The sequence below is a fragment of the Emys orbicularis genome, chromosome 4 (genome assembly GCF_028017835.1).
Source record: "Emys orbicularis isolate rEmyOrb1 chromosome 4, rEmyOrb1.hap1, whole genome shotgun sequence".
Classification (NCBI taxonomy): domain Eukaryota; kingdom Metazoa; phylum Chordata; order Testudines; family Emydidae; genus Emys; species Emys orbicularis.
The window spans coordinates 29,781,993-29,793,799 of record NC_088686.1 but is presented as its reverse complement, the minus strand read 5'-3'; the positions used below and the strand labels follow the sequence as shown (position 1 = coordinate 29,793,799).

Genomic DNA, 11,807 nt, shown 5'->3' with positions numbered 1-11,807 from the left:
CTTATTATCTATCCCTTTCCTAATGGTTCCTAACATTCTGTTAGCTTTTTTGACTACTGCTGCACATTGAGTGGGTGTTTTCACAGAACCATCCACAATGACTCCAAAATCTTTTTCTTGAGTAGTAACAGCTAATTTAGATCCCGTCATTTTATATGTATATTTGGGATTATGTTTTCCAGTGTGCATTACTTTGCATTTATCAACATTGAATTTCATCTGCCATTTTATTGCCCAGTCGCCCAGTTTCGTGAGATCCCTTTGTATCTCCTCACAGTCTGTTTTGGGCTTAACTAGCCTGAGTAATTTTGTATCATCTACAGATTTTGCCACCTCACTGTTTACCTCTTTTTCCAGATCATTTATGAATATGTTGAACAGCACAGGTTCCAGTACAGATGCCTGGGGGCAGGGCCATCCTTACCCATACGCAAAGTACGTAGCTGCGTAGGGCACCAGGAAATTTTGGGCATCACATTTCCTGGTGCCCTACTTAGCTGTGTGCTGCTCCAACCCCTGCTCCGCCTCTTCCCCATGACCCCCGTCCCTGCTCCCCCTGCTCCGCCCCAGCCCCACCTCTTCCCACCCCTGCTCCACCCCACCCCTGCTCTGCCCCAGCCGTGCCCCCACTCCACCCCTTCCCCTGAGGACTGCAGCAGGGGTTGGGGTCAGCCCTGCCCTGCACTCACCGGGTGGCAGGAAGTGGAGTGACCCGGCTCCAGCCCGGTCCGTACTGCCGGCTCCCAGCCACACCGCCAGTGTGTGCTGGGGGGCAGTTCCCCATGCCCCCCAAGTCCCAAGGCTGGGAGCCAGGGGAGTAGATTGGAGCAGGCTGGGGCCGGGTCACTCCACTTCCCGCTGCCCCCTGAGTGCGGGGGCGGGCCTGCCCTGCACTCACCGGGCGTCAGGATCTGAAGCGACCCAGCCCCAACCCGCTCCACTCCGCTGGTGAGTGCTGGGGGGGCAGTTTCCTCTCTGCCCCCCCCCCCCCCCCCCCGCGGAGGCCTGAGGCCATCCCCCCACGAGGGGGCTGCGTAGGGAACCAAAATAGCTAGGGACAGCCCTGCCTGGGGGGCACCACTATTTATCTCTCTCCAGTGTGAAAACTGTCCATTTATTCCTACCCTTTGTTTCCTGTCTTTTAACCAGTTATTCATCCATCCGAGGGGCTTCCCTCTTCTTCCATGACTACTTACTTTGCTTAAGAGCCTTTGGGGAGGGGCCTTGTCAAAGGCTTTCTGAAAGTCCAAGTACACTGTATCTACTGGATCACCCATGTCCACATGTTTGTTGACACCCTCAAAGAATGTTTATAGATTGTTGAGGCGTGGGTTCTTTTTATAAAAGCCAAGTTGACTCTTCCCCAACAAATTGTGTTCATCTATGTCCATATTGATCTGTTCAAAGTTTAAAGCAAATTATCAATGAGGATGTTTAGTCCTTGTTTGCTGTACAAAATTTCTGGACTCACGTTATCAGCAGACTCTATAGTTCATTAATAGCAGTATTAATTTATTGCTTTAGAATAATGAGAACCTCAAAGAGGCTTTGACACTGAAAATTTTAATGTTGCTAATATCTTAAAATGGCAATAGTTGATTGAAAGTTACTGAAAAATAATACAACACAAAAGAAAAAAATTAGACTCAGGAACATTCCAGACTCAAAATGTCAGGTTCCAATGTTTCTTTATTCAGTAACAGTAGCAATAATTCAGTTAACATTTAGAAAGGCAGTTCCTCAGACAGTATCTGCATTTTGTATGTGTGTCTGTGTTAATTTTGTGAGTTTAAAAGTACCGGTAGTTTAGAAGTCCCTAAGAAAGTTCCATGGCCCCAGTGTGCTGCACAAGAACAGGTGTTGTGGAGTTATAATTTGTCTCCACCCTCCTCTGCTTTAGAGGAAAGACTAACAAGATAGCTAGAATATGTGATGATAGAGGTGAACTGTTGGTAGGCAAAACAAGAACTGTTGGAGAGAATAAGGCAGGTCAACAGTAGAAATTTTGGCGGTATAATAATATCCTTTAAAGGTGTGAATTTTTATAAGATTTTATAACATACCAGCAAAAAGCCCTCGTGTGGACACAGCTTATTTCATTTGGGGAACTAGCATAAGCTATTCTGGCAAAAAAAACAAAAAACTCTTTTGTCTGTATACGCTGTCTCCACTGAGGGTGGAGGTTTGCATGTGTGGAAATGCCAGTAATAGCTACTATACCGACAAACCCTTTCTTGTGCAGACCAGGGGCTTGGCTATATGAGGAAGTTAGTGTGTGAATTTAAAGTGCACTGTCTACTCCTCACGCCTCCAGTGCACTGAGTGCCCTCAGGCAGTTTAGCTTAGAACACTTCCAAAGGGCTTTAAGCTAACGCCCACAAAGGAACGCTTAGGGCAGGTCTACACTTAAAATGCTGCATCAACACAGCTGTGCTGCTGTAACGCTTAAGTGAAAAAGCTCCTACTCTGACAGGACAGAGCTCTCCTGTTGGCATAGCTAATCCACATCTCCGAGAGGCGGTTGCTATGTCGACAGGAGAAGCTCTTTCACCAACATAGTGCTATCTACATAGGGAGTTAGGTCAGTATGACTACGTCGCTCAAGGGCGGGGATTTTTCACACCCCTGAGCCACGTACTTACAAATGACATAGGTCTGTAGTGTAGACCTGATCTTGGTCCACAGGAAGAGTCTATACACAGGGAATTAGTGCAGAGTGCCTAGTGTGCATTACCTGGTGTAAGCCAGCTACTGTGGGCTTTTTTCCCTGTGTAGACAAGCCCCTAAAGAAAATTAACCCAGTAGCTGAATCTGCAACTTCAGACCAGCACCTGGACTCACAGTAAAAGAGAAGAGACCAGACCAGAAATTCCTTGCAAAGGACAGGAGGCTGGAAACAATCATCACTAGTCAGTTAATCACGTTGCTAAAACAGACTACTCCCCCTCCCCCCAAAATTAAGGAGTACAGGAAAGATCAACTCATTTGAGAGACTTTAGTCTTGTCTACACAAACAATTAGCCCATGGCAAAGTGGGGTGCTAATCTATCCTGCCCTACCTTGCTGTGGTCTAACTGTCCACATACACCCTGCTCATGTGTGTCAACACTTCATTAGAGCATTCTGATCCAGCTCCCTTTGGAATGAGCTCAAAGCACATTAACCAACTGTTAATGCATGTCAACAGGGTGCACACTGACAGTAAGTCCACAGCAGGCTAGTGCAGGGTAGATTCACACCCCAGCTTGCCATGGTCTAATTGTTTATGTAGCCAAGCCCTTTGTATCTTAAACAAAGACCCCCACAGGAGCCTTTCAGTAAGGACTACTTACAAAACAGGGGAAAGGTGAAATCAGACTTATTTAGATTATTGGCGATTTGTTATGATGTAAGCTGTACACAGCAAGGAAGAAATATCAGCTGTTTATAGGCAAGGAAATGCTACATTAATATTTTATGGGTTTAGGAATGTATGTTAATGGTCTAAATATAGTCCCTAGTACCGTTCATGTCCTTTGCTGAATCACCTGAATTTTGCCAGCACTACATGGAAGCACTACAAACATGTCCAGCAGCTGAGCAATTATTTTCCACTAGGGTTTATGATTTTCCCCAAGAAGAGGATGCTGCGGGTATGCCTATCAAAAATCATAACCAAGAAGGGCCTGTTGAATTTAATTCGAGGAGGAGCAGAAATTTGACCAGACCTCCATGAAATTTCCACGACAGAGACTCCTGCAGCCTCAGTGCCATTCTCATGAATGTTCAATACAGCCTTGTGAATGACCTGCAAGGAAATGAAGCAAAGCTTTACATTGACTATTGAGCCCTGAATAATAGCAAGAGCTAAACTTCTTTATTTTTAAAACACCATTCTTTAGAAAATCAACTGTTAAGAAGCAAGTAGAGTAAGGCCAAGTCTACACTGCAAAGTGTTGTCAGAATAGCTAGGTTGGCCGCACATGTGAAAAACCCACATCTCCTAGTCGATATAGCAATGCCAGCAAAAACCCCCGGAGTAGAGGTAGCTAAGCTGATAAAAAAGTGCTTCTGTTGGCTTAGCTAACATTGAGGCGGTGTTAAACTCCTTCTGTTTACCCCTTTTTCCAGATCATTTATGAATATGTTGAACAGCACTGATTCCAGTACAGATTCTTGGGACCTCTCTCCATTCTGAAAACTGACGATTTATTCCTACTCTTTTTTTCCTGTTAACCAGTTACTGATCCATGAGAGGATCTTCCCTTTTATCCCATGACTGCTTACTTTGCTAAAGAGCCTTTTGTGATGGACCTTGTTAAAGGCTTTTTGAAAGTCAAAGTACACTATACCCACTGGATCACCCTTGTGTACATGTGTGTTGAGCTCCCCACCAAAGAATTCTAATAGGTTGGTGAGGCACTATGTTGATAGTTGGCAGAATTCGAGATTTTTTTAAAATAATTTTGATGGATAATATTGATGTTTATTTTTAAGCATTTTTCTATATTTATTTATTGAAATGTTCATAGGTGTGCAAAATTATGGGTTTCTACACTTTTTTCTTTTTATCAATTTACACTTTCACAGTTGCAGGAAATTATGGGATGGGGGCCAATAATAATTATTTAGTGACAGTAGATGTTGAGATTCAAAAAGTTATCCCTTTATAACCATTGAAACACAAATTGTCAACATCACATGTCCAAACATGCAAAGTAAATATCCTTAAATCATTCTCTAATACATTCTCAAGGAACATTTTTTTTTTACTTTGCCTATCCGTAAATTTAGATGATCATTGATGGAAATATTTTTTTCATTGGTTTGTGTGGCTATGGTTAAATCGACATTTATCGACATTTAGTGATAAAAATGTAGTCCTTCCAAGTAGAGCCATGCGCGGATACAAATTTATATCCGTGGATGTGGATATCCACGGATATAAATCGGTATCTGCAGAACTGCAGGGCTCTCCCGGGAACTGCAGCGGCGAAAGGAGCAGAACATGGGGCTGCCGCTCCCAGGAGCCAGTGCCTTGTACCGACAGCTCCTCCGGTGTGGCTGTACTACTCCCAGTCCCGCCCACTGGGGTGGGCACCAGGCTCACCGGCAGCTGTCCCTGATCGTGCTCTTGTATTCAAGTGACGCGCATGCCCCCAGACAGCTGTGTGGAAGAGATGGGGGCGGGGCTGCAGGCAGTTCAGCCGTGCCAGAGGAGCTGCTGGGGCGGGGCGCTGGGTCCTGGGAGCGGCGTACCCACGTTCTGCTCCTTTCACTGCTGCAGTTCCCGGGAGCGCCCTGTGGTTCCGCGGATAGAGCTTTATGTCCGTGGATATCTGCATCCACAGATATAAATTTGTATCCGCACAGGACTCTACTTCCAAGCCTAACTATCTCTAATGAGAGTTAGAGAATATTTTGCCAAGTCCAATTTGTTCTTTTAATAATTATATATAATGGCCAAAATATTATTTTATTTTAGACTTGTGTCTTTTCCTGATGTCCTCCAGCCTCTGTACATATAATGTGTAATCCCCTCTAAGCATGTTAATTCTCAATTTTAGCAAAGACAGACTCTCTTTGTCCCCTTTTCTTTGTACCCAAACTGTACCTACTGGTGCCAGAGGGAGTTTTGCCAATGAGTTCAATGAGAGCAGGATCAAACCCTTCAATGTTATAAAATATAAATGTAACATTTGTAAGAACAGACAAATCCATTTGTTACCATCTTTGTTTACAAACTTACTTTTGAAACCTTTAGTTCAGACTTTCCAGTGATTCCAGACAGATCAGCTTGGTCAGTGAACACATCGATCACACCCATTTTCTGGAATACCTCTTTTATGTCATAGGTACCAGAAATAGAAAATTTTGGAATGTGCAGATATATTGTTCTGTTAAAAAAGAAATACAGAAAATTTTTGGCAAATCATCTGATTCAGAGACCACTACAGAATAGGGTCAAGTGGTGACACTTGTATTCATCTCTCAAACTTAAAGAGTCTGTGTGCTGTATTTGACCAGCAGGTTTGAACAGTGTGTTTGAGTAAGGACTGAGCATCTATGGAAGAGAGTTCCTTGTCAAAAGCCTATATTCTCAACTATACCACTTTATGCAAGAGTCCGTTGTAGTTCACTGATTCTGGGGCTATTTTATTATGGCCCTGGGCCTAGTGTAGATTAGAGCAGCCTTGGTAGTATTCTAATTTAGGACAGTAGGCTAAGGTGCTCCAATAGGCCATCTGCCACCTGGCAATTGCCAGAGTGGAGTAGTGTTCTGGCCATGTCAGATACCAGTCTCAACATATCCCCTGTGCCAGGGGCATAAGGAAATGTGTGGCAAGGTGTGGTGGCAAAGGTGCCAGTGCCAGATGGGTACTCCCCACTACCAGGGAATTCATTGGTAAGTCTCTCAGTATCAATATCATTAGCCCCATTTACAAATGGAGAAACTGAGGCCATGTCTACACTATGGGCACTACAGCAGAGTAGCTGTGGCACTGTAGCTATGGCTCTATAACCCAGTAGTTAGACTACAGAGCCAGAAGGACTTTGTCAGTCACTGTAGGAACTCCACCGCACCGAGCAATGGTAGCTAGGTTGATGGAGGATTTTTCCATTGACCTAGCTGTGTCTACATAGAGGGTTAGGTTGGCATAGCTACAGCACCTGGTGGATTTTTCATACCCTTCAGCACCATAGCTATGGCGATCTAAGTTTTAAGTGTAGACCTGGCCTGAGGCACAGAGAGATGGTCACACAGCAGATGAGTAGCAAAGCCAAGAAAAGAACCCCGGTCACCTGACTCCCTGCTCAGTGCCTTCCCACTGGACCACACTGCCTCTTCAGTCAGTACAGAGAATGACAACTTGGTGTGTGTAACTTAGACCTCGGTCACCTTTCCCCCCAGTAAAACACATGGGAGGAACCTAAGAGTATGCCTACATTGCAATAAAAGACCCACAGCACGGCTGCAGCTGGCCCAGGTAGACACTCGGGCTGGTATGTCAGCTCTGAGACCCCGCAAGGTGTTGGGTCTCAGAGTCTGGACTCCAGCCACAGTCCACACTCCAGCTCTGCCTGAGCCCCATGATCCTAAGTCACTGAGACTCCGTGCCACGGGTTTTTACTGCAGTGTAGACATACCCCTAGAGGGTAAGTATGGACTAGGGTTCCATACCCTGCCCATCACAGGACCCCCATGATCTGGTTCATTTTCTATATAATCTTCACAGGATCATTGGGAGAGCATAGTATTCTGCTCTTCACCTGGTGAGAACTCACCTAGTCCCTGTGCAGACCCTGATTCTGCCACAGAAGCAACAGACTGTGTATGGCCCTCATCACTATGCTAACTGAGTGCCTCACAATTAATGAATAGATGTTATTTTCACTGTTCCCCTGTGAGGTAGTGAAGTATTATCTTCATTTTACAGATGAGGAACCTGGGCAAACATCAGACAAAGTGACTTGCCCAAGGAAATCTGTGGCTGAGCCAGGAACTGAACGCAGGTCTCCTGAGTCATAGTTCAAGGTCCTATCCACTAAATCACCCTTCCCATCTGCCCCTTCTCATGAAAGGAAAGGGAGGCCTGTTCTTTAAGGGGCCCTCTGTGTGCAGATTTCAGTTGAACTATCTGCCCTTAATAGTTTGTTTTCATGTGAGATTCTGTCCTAATTTGCAGTAAAACATTTCTCAATGCAGCTGTAGCTAAAAGATTACCTTTCTTTGAAGGCCTTTCTCCATTTAGACAAAGTTTTTTTCAAGAGAGCTTTTTCCACCTCCTTCATTTTTTCTTCATCAGGCAGAATAAACAATGCTACAGCATTTCCACTATAAGGTATTTGCACCAGCCAGCAGGACAGCTCCTTATCATAGTGATGTTTGTAACTGCCCTTGCGGTACATCATATTAACTTTAACAGAGGTTTTCCCATCCACAAAAAAATCCTCTTCTTTTGTGTATAAATAATTAAAGGGCTCTTCCCAATGGGCTTATGAAAAAAAAGAAAGAGAATGCAATTGAATATACTGCAAAGAGGAAATATTAGTATGAATCAGACTAATTCAAGTGCACTAAGCCCACAGGATCTGATCCTGCAACTTTATTTATAGCAAATGTGTTTTATAAGTTGATGCACCTCTCGATTTTTATGAAGCTTGGCTTTAGTGCTATTCTCTTAGATGTTTAAAGGCCACTATTAACTGATAGAGTTATGAACATCATGTCTAAACTGAGCCTGTATATATCCATCAGATTAATACATATTGCATAGAAATATAGGTATTTGCTTCAAAGTCAGTTTCTTCCACTCTTAAGTGGGGAAAAAACACATTTGTAGTCTTATAGAATGACTTTCCAGATTGGAGTATTTCCCAGATAGAGCATCTAACAGGCCCAGCAATGATGACAGGGTCCCTTCATTTAAAATATAAATTGAAGTTTCATTGTCCTAGATTTTAGTCAACCTTCAAAAGCTCATGGTTGCAATAAACGCCCACATTATAACAATTCTTACCTTTAAAGAAAACGTAGTTAATAAGAATCATTACAGTGAGTGGATCAAGATCCTGGACTAAATCAACAATTTTCCCATGGGTTTTCTTCTCAATGTAATTATTGATCTGTTTCACAGCATTGGTAGAATTGTTAAAGTCACTAGAAAAAACTTCTGATTTATAAAAGTTTTTAACATCTTCTAAAAACCTTTTTAGTGGTTTCAGTCTCTCTTCTAGGAAAAGGGCATTGCCCATATTCAGCTGGATCTCCCTGTCTGGACGGTTTAGCGCACAGATGAGATGGCAAAAGCCTTCATGTATCTCCTTTTCCTGAGTCTTGTTCAGGTCAAAGGTAAGTCCTTTGTGAATCTGATTCAGAGTAGCTGATTTAGCCCCAAGTGCCAGCATTGAAAAGGCAGTAGAGATGCTTATGGGAGAGAAGAAAATATTTTTGTCAGCTGCCTCTGATATAACTTGCTTGTAAAATCTAAATGCGAAGTCAATATTGCTGGGGGCCAGTTTGAAGTAGGTCTTGCTTTCGCATGTATAAACTCCTTCAACGGGGCAATTGTGTTCCCTGGTGGATGCATCTTTATGACCACCCCAGTCATTGCGGTGATCAGGCTGACGATGACAATGACTGATTGCTTGAAGTCCAGTCAGTAACAAACACACAGAGAGGGTGGGCTTCATTTTCCTTTGACTTTATTCTGTAAAATATTTAGATTTACAGAAGCTAGTTAAGAAAATTATTCCTTTTTTCCTGTGTACTATGTTGCTTACTATTCAGTGATTAACACCTGTTGTGGAATCCATTGGAGCTACACTATGGATGAATTTGTCCCACTGATATCACATTCCAGGCTAATGTCATAGAACTCACCTTTCCAAGACACAAAAGTTTGCATGTGGCCTTTTTAACCTGTCACGAGCCAGAACTAATGACAGCAGGGCATGGAGCTTGAAACAAAGTGAAATTTTCCTCAAAAATGTAAAAAGCTCACTTTCAAGATTTCACATTTCAGAGGCCAATAACTCTCAGAAGAAATATATGCCTCCTGATAAATTCTTTATGTGATCACATGCTCTCTCAAATGAGATAGCTTAGATCGTATTAAGGTTCATATAAACTTGCAAAAGACTGAAAACTTTCAGAATACCTTTTCCCAGTAAAAATTGGATCACAAACAGCATTTACTTTTATAATCTACATTTCAGGATTGCTGTTGCTGCTATATTTGCCTTCCACAGTTTTCCAAGTCATTAAAATCTGCCAATTAAATAAAAATGTGCTATAAAACACGAAGTACAGTGTTCCACACAGAATTCATGCTTTGGGTTTCTACTACCAATGATTATTTTTGGTACAAGTTTCCTAAAAGGCAAATACAATGAAAGGGTCATTAATGGATCTCTGGCAATAATCTCTCTGCAGAGACACATGAAAAAGATCTATATGGCTTCCTAGTATGTTTTTCTGCCATTTTAGTCAAAATGTTGACAGTTTCCCATCATTTAAAATATAAATTGCAGTTACTTTGTCCTAGCTCCCTCCTCCACCAGAACACTAGTTTATAATGGCCCCTTGAATGTTTTGTGCATTTTTGTTTTTTTAAATCAGAATAGGGTGTTCTCTCTACCTGTTGCAAAGTTGCCCACATGTAAACTAAATAATTCCATAAACTAAAGTGCATATGATACAGATAATCAGAAATCAAAGGATCCAAGGAAAAATTAAGACAGTACTCACAGTACATTGCAAAGGACCCTCTATGTCCATCTGATCTGGACTGCTCCTTGCTCTATTAATTACTGCTGAACAGTAGTGTCCTCCATTAATCATTAATCAGATCAAATAAAAATTACGAGAGAGGATGCAGAGCAAACAATGATGAAGCTTGTTTTTCTGGGACATTTTGCCCACCTTTCACCCATGCAGTGCAGATTCGAGCTACCAGTCAGAGATGGCGGAGTGCAGAAGGGGCAGTGTTTCTTGCTGCCCCCCTTGCCTGCAGAAGCCTCCCTATGCAAACAGTATGTGATTGGAGCTCCACTGGAACTGAAGTGTTTTTGCCCAGGAGTGGCCACTCTTCACAATATGCTTTCCTGGGCCAGGGGCTAAAAGCTGCACGCGTTATTGGTGCTCAGATGACCATAAACTCCCAGCAGAGAGATTAGAATGTGCGGCCTATATGAGGAATTCAATGACAGCACATCATGGGAGCCACTTAGGGATTGGGGACAAACTTCCCAGTGGCACCACAAGCTGCATCCTTCACCTCTTTTAATGTATCCCCCATTCTCACACAGTAGAGGAGACAATAAATGTAAGATGGGTCATTTTGGCGAAGATCCTCAAAGATATTTAGGTGCCTAACTGCCAGTCTGAGCCTTTTTACTCCTTTTCACAAGTGATTTTTTTCTTCCCTCCACAGATTTTGCTGTTCATGCATTTCCTGCATGGGACCCTGTTCACATTAGACATGAGAGCAAATCAATGGTTTTCTATGGCCAGTTTGGTAGTTTGCATTGCCCACATGTTTATTTTAAAATAACTCTCTGGAGACTCATTTTCTAAAAGGATTGGGTGCTAGTGGGCAGGCATGTGAAAGGTCCTAACTGCTCACCTAGGTGGGATTTTCAGAAGTGCTCAGTGGCGCCTCAGACAGCCAAATTGCTGCAGGGCCGCAGAGGGACAACAATGTTCCCTCCCTCAAATGGAGGCTAGGGGCAACAAAGGTACAGAGGAAGTGGAAGACAGCAAGCAAAGGTGGAAGGCTGGAGAGTTGGGCTAAATGTATAATGAAAGAGTGCCAGTATGAAACACCAACCAGAGAACTGCAGACAATGTCCATTGCTCTATGATGGAGTTACAGAATCAGAAAATGCCTGTGAATGAAACTCTGCCCAGATGCAGGGCCGGCTTTAAGCCGATTCGGCCGATTCCCCAGAATGGGGCCCCGCAACGTCCGGGGCTGCCGGCGGAGCGGGGAAAAAAAAAAAAAAAGCTGCTTCTCCCCCCTCCCTCCAGCACTTGCGCCGCCATACAGCTGATCAGCGCAAGCCTGGGAGGGAGGGGTGAGGAGGAAGTGCTTGGGGAAGACGCGGGGCCAGGGCGGGGATTTGGGGAGGGATCCAATGGGGCAGTGAGAGGGCGGGTCCAGGGCGGAGTTGGGGCGGGCGGGGGCGGGAGACAATTTGCGTCCCGGCGTGGGGCCCCGCACCTGCTAAAGCCGGTCCTGCCCAGATGTGTGGACAAATGAGGACAAAGAGTACGAAGTTTTGTCTAGCTCAGCAGTTCTCAAACTGTGGGTTGGGCCCCCAAA

The 11,807-nt window shown here is 43.8% G+C and overlaps 1 protein-coding gene across 1 annotated transcript; it reads right to left on the bottom strand.

Annotated features, from left to right (window-relative positions):
* Positions 1 to 3,583: 3,583 nt before the first annotated feature.
* On the bottom strand, positions 3,584 to 9,174 carry LOC135878006 (alpha-1-antitrypsin-like). The gene is made up of 4 exons (XM_065403536.1): positions 8,502 to 9,174; positions 7,706 to 7,976; positions 5,729 to 5,876; positions 3,584 to 3,787 (listed from the first exon to the last, which is right to left on the bottom strand). Exons 1-4 carry the CDS (start codon positions 9,172 to 9,174, stop codon positions 3,584 to 3,586), a joined length of 1,296 nt encoding a protein of 431 aa, XP_065259608.1.
* Positions 9,175 to 11,807: the final 2,633 nt, after the last annotated feature.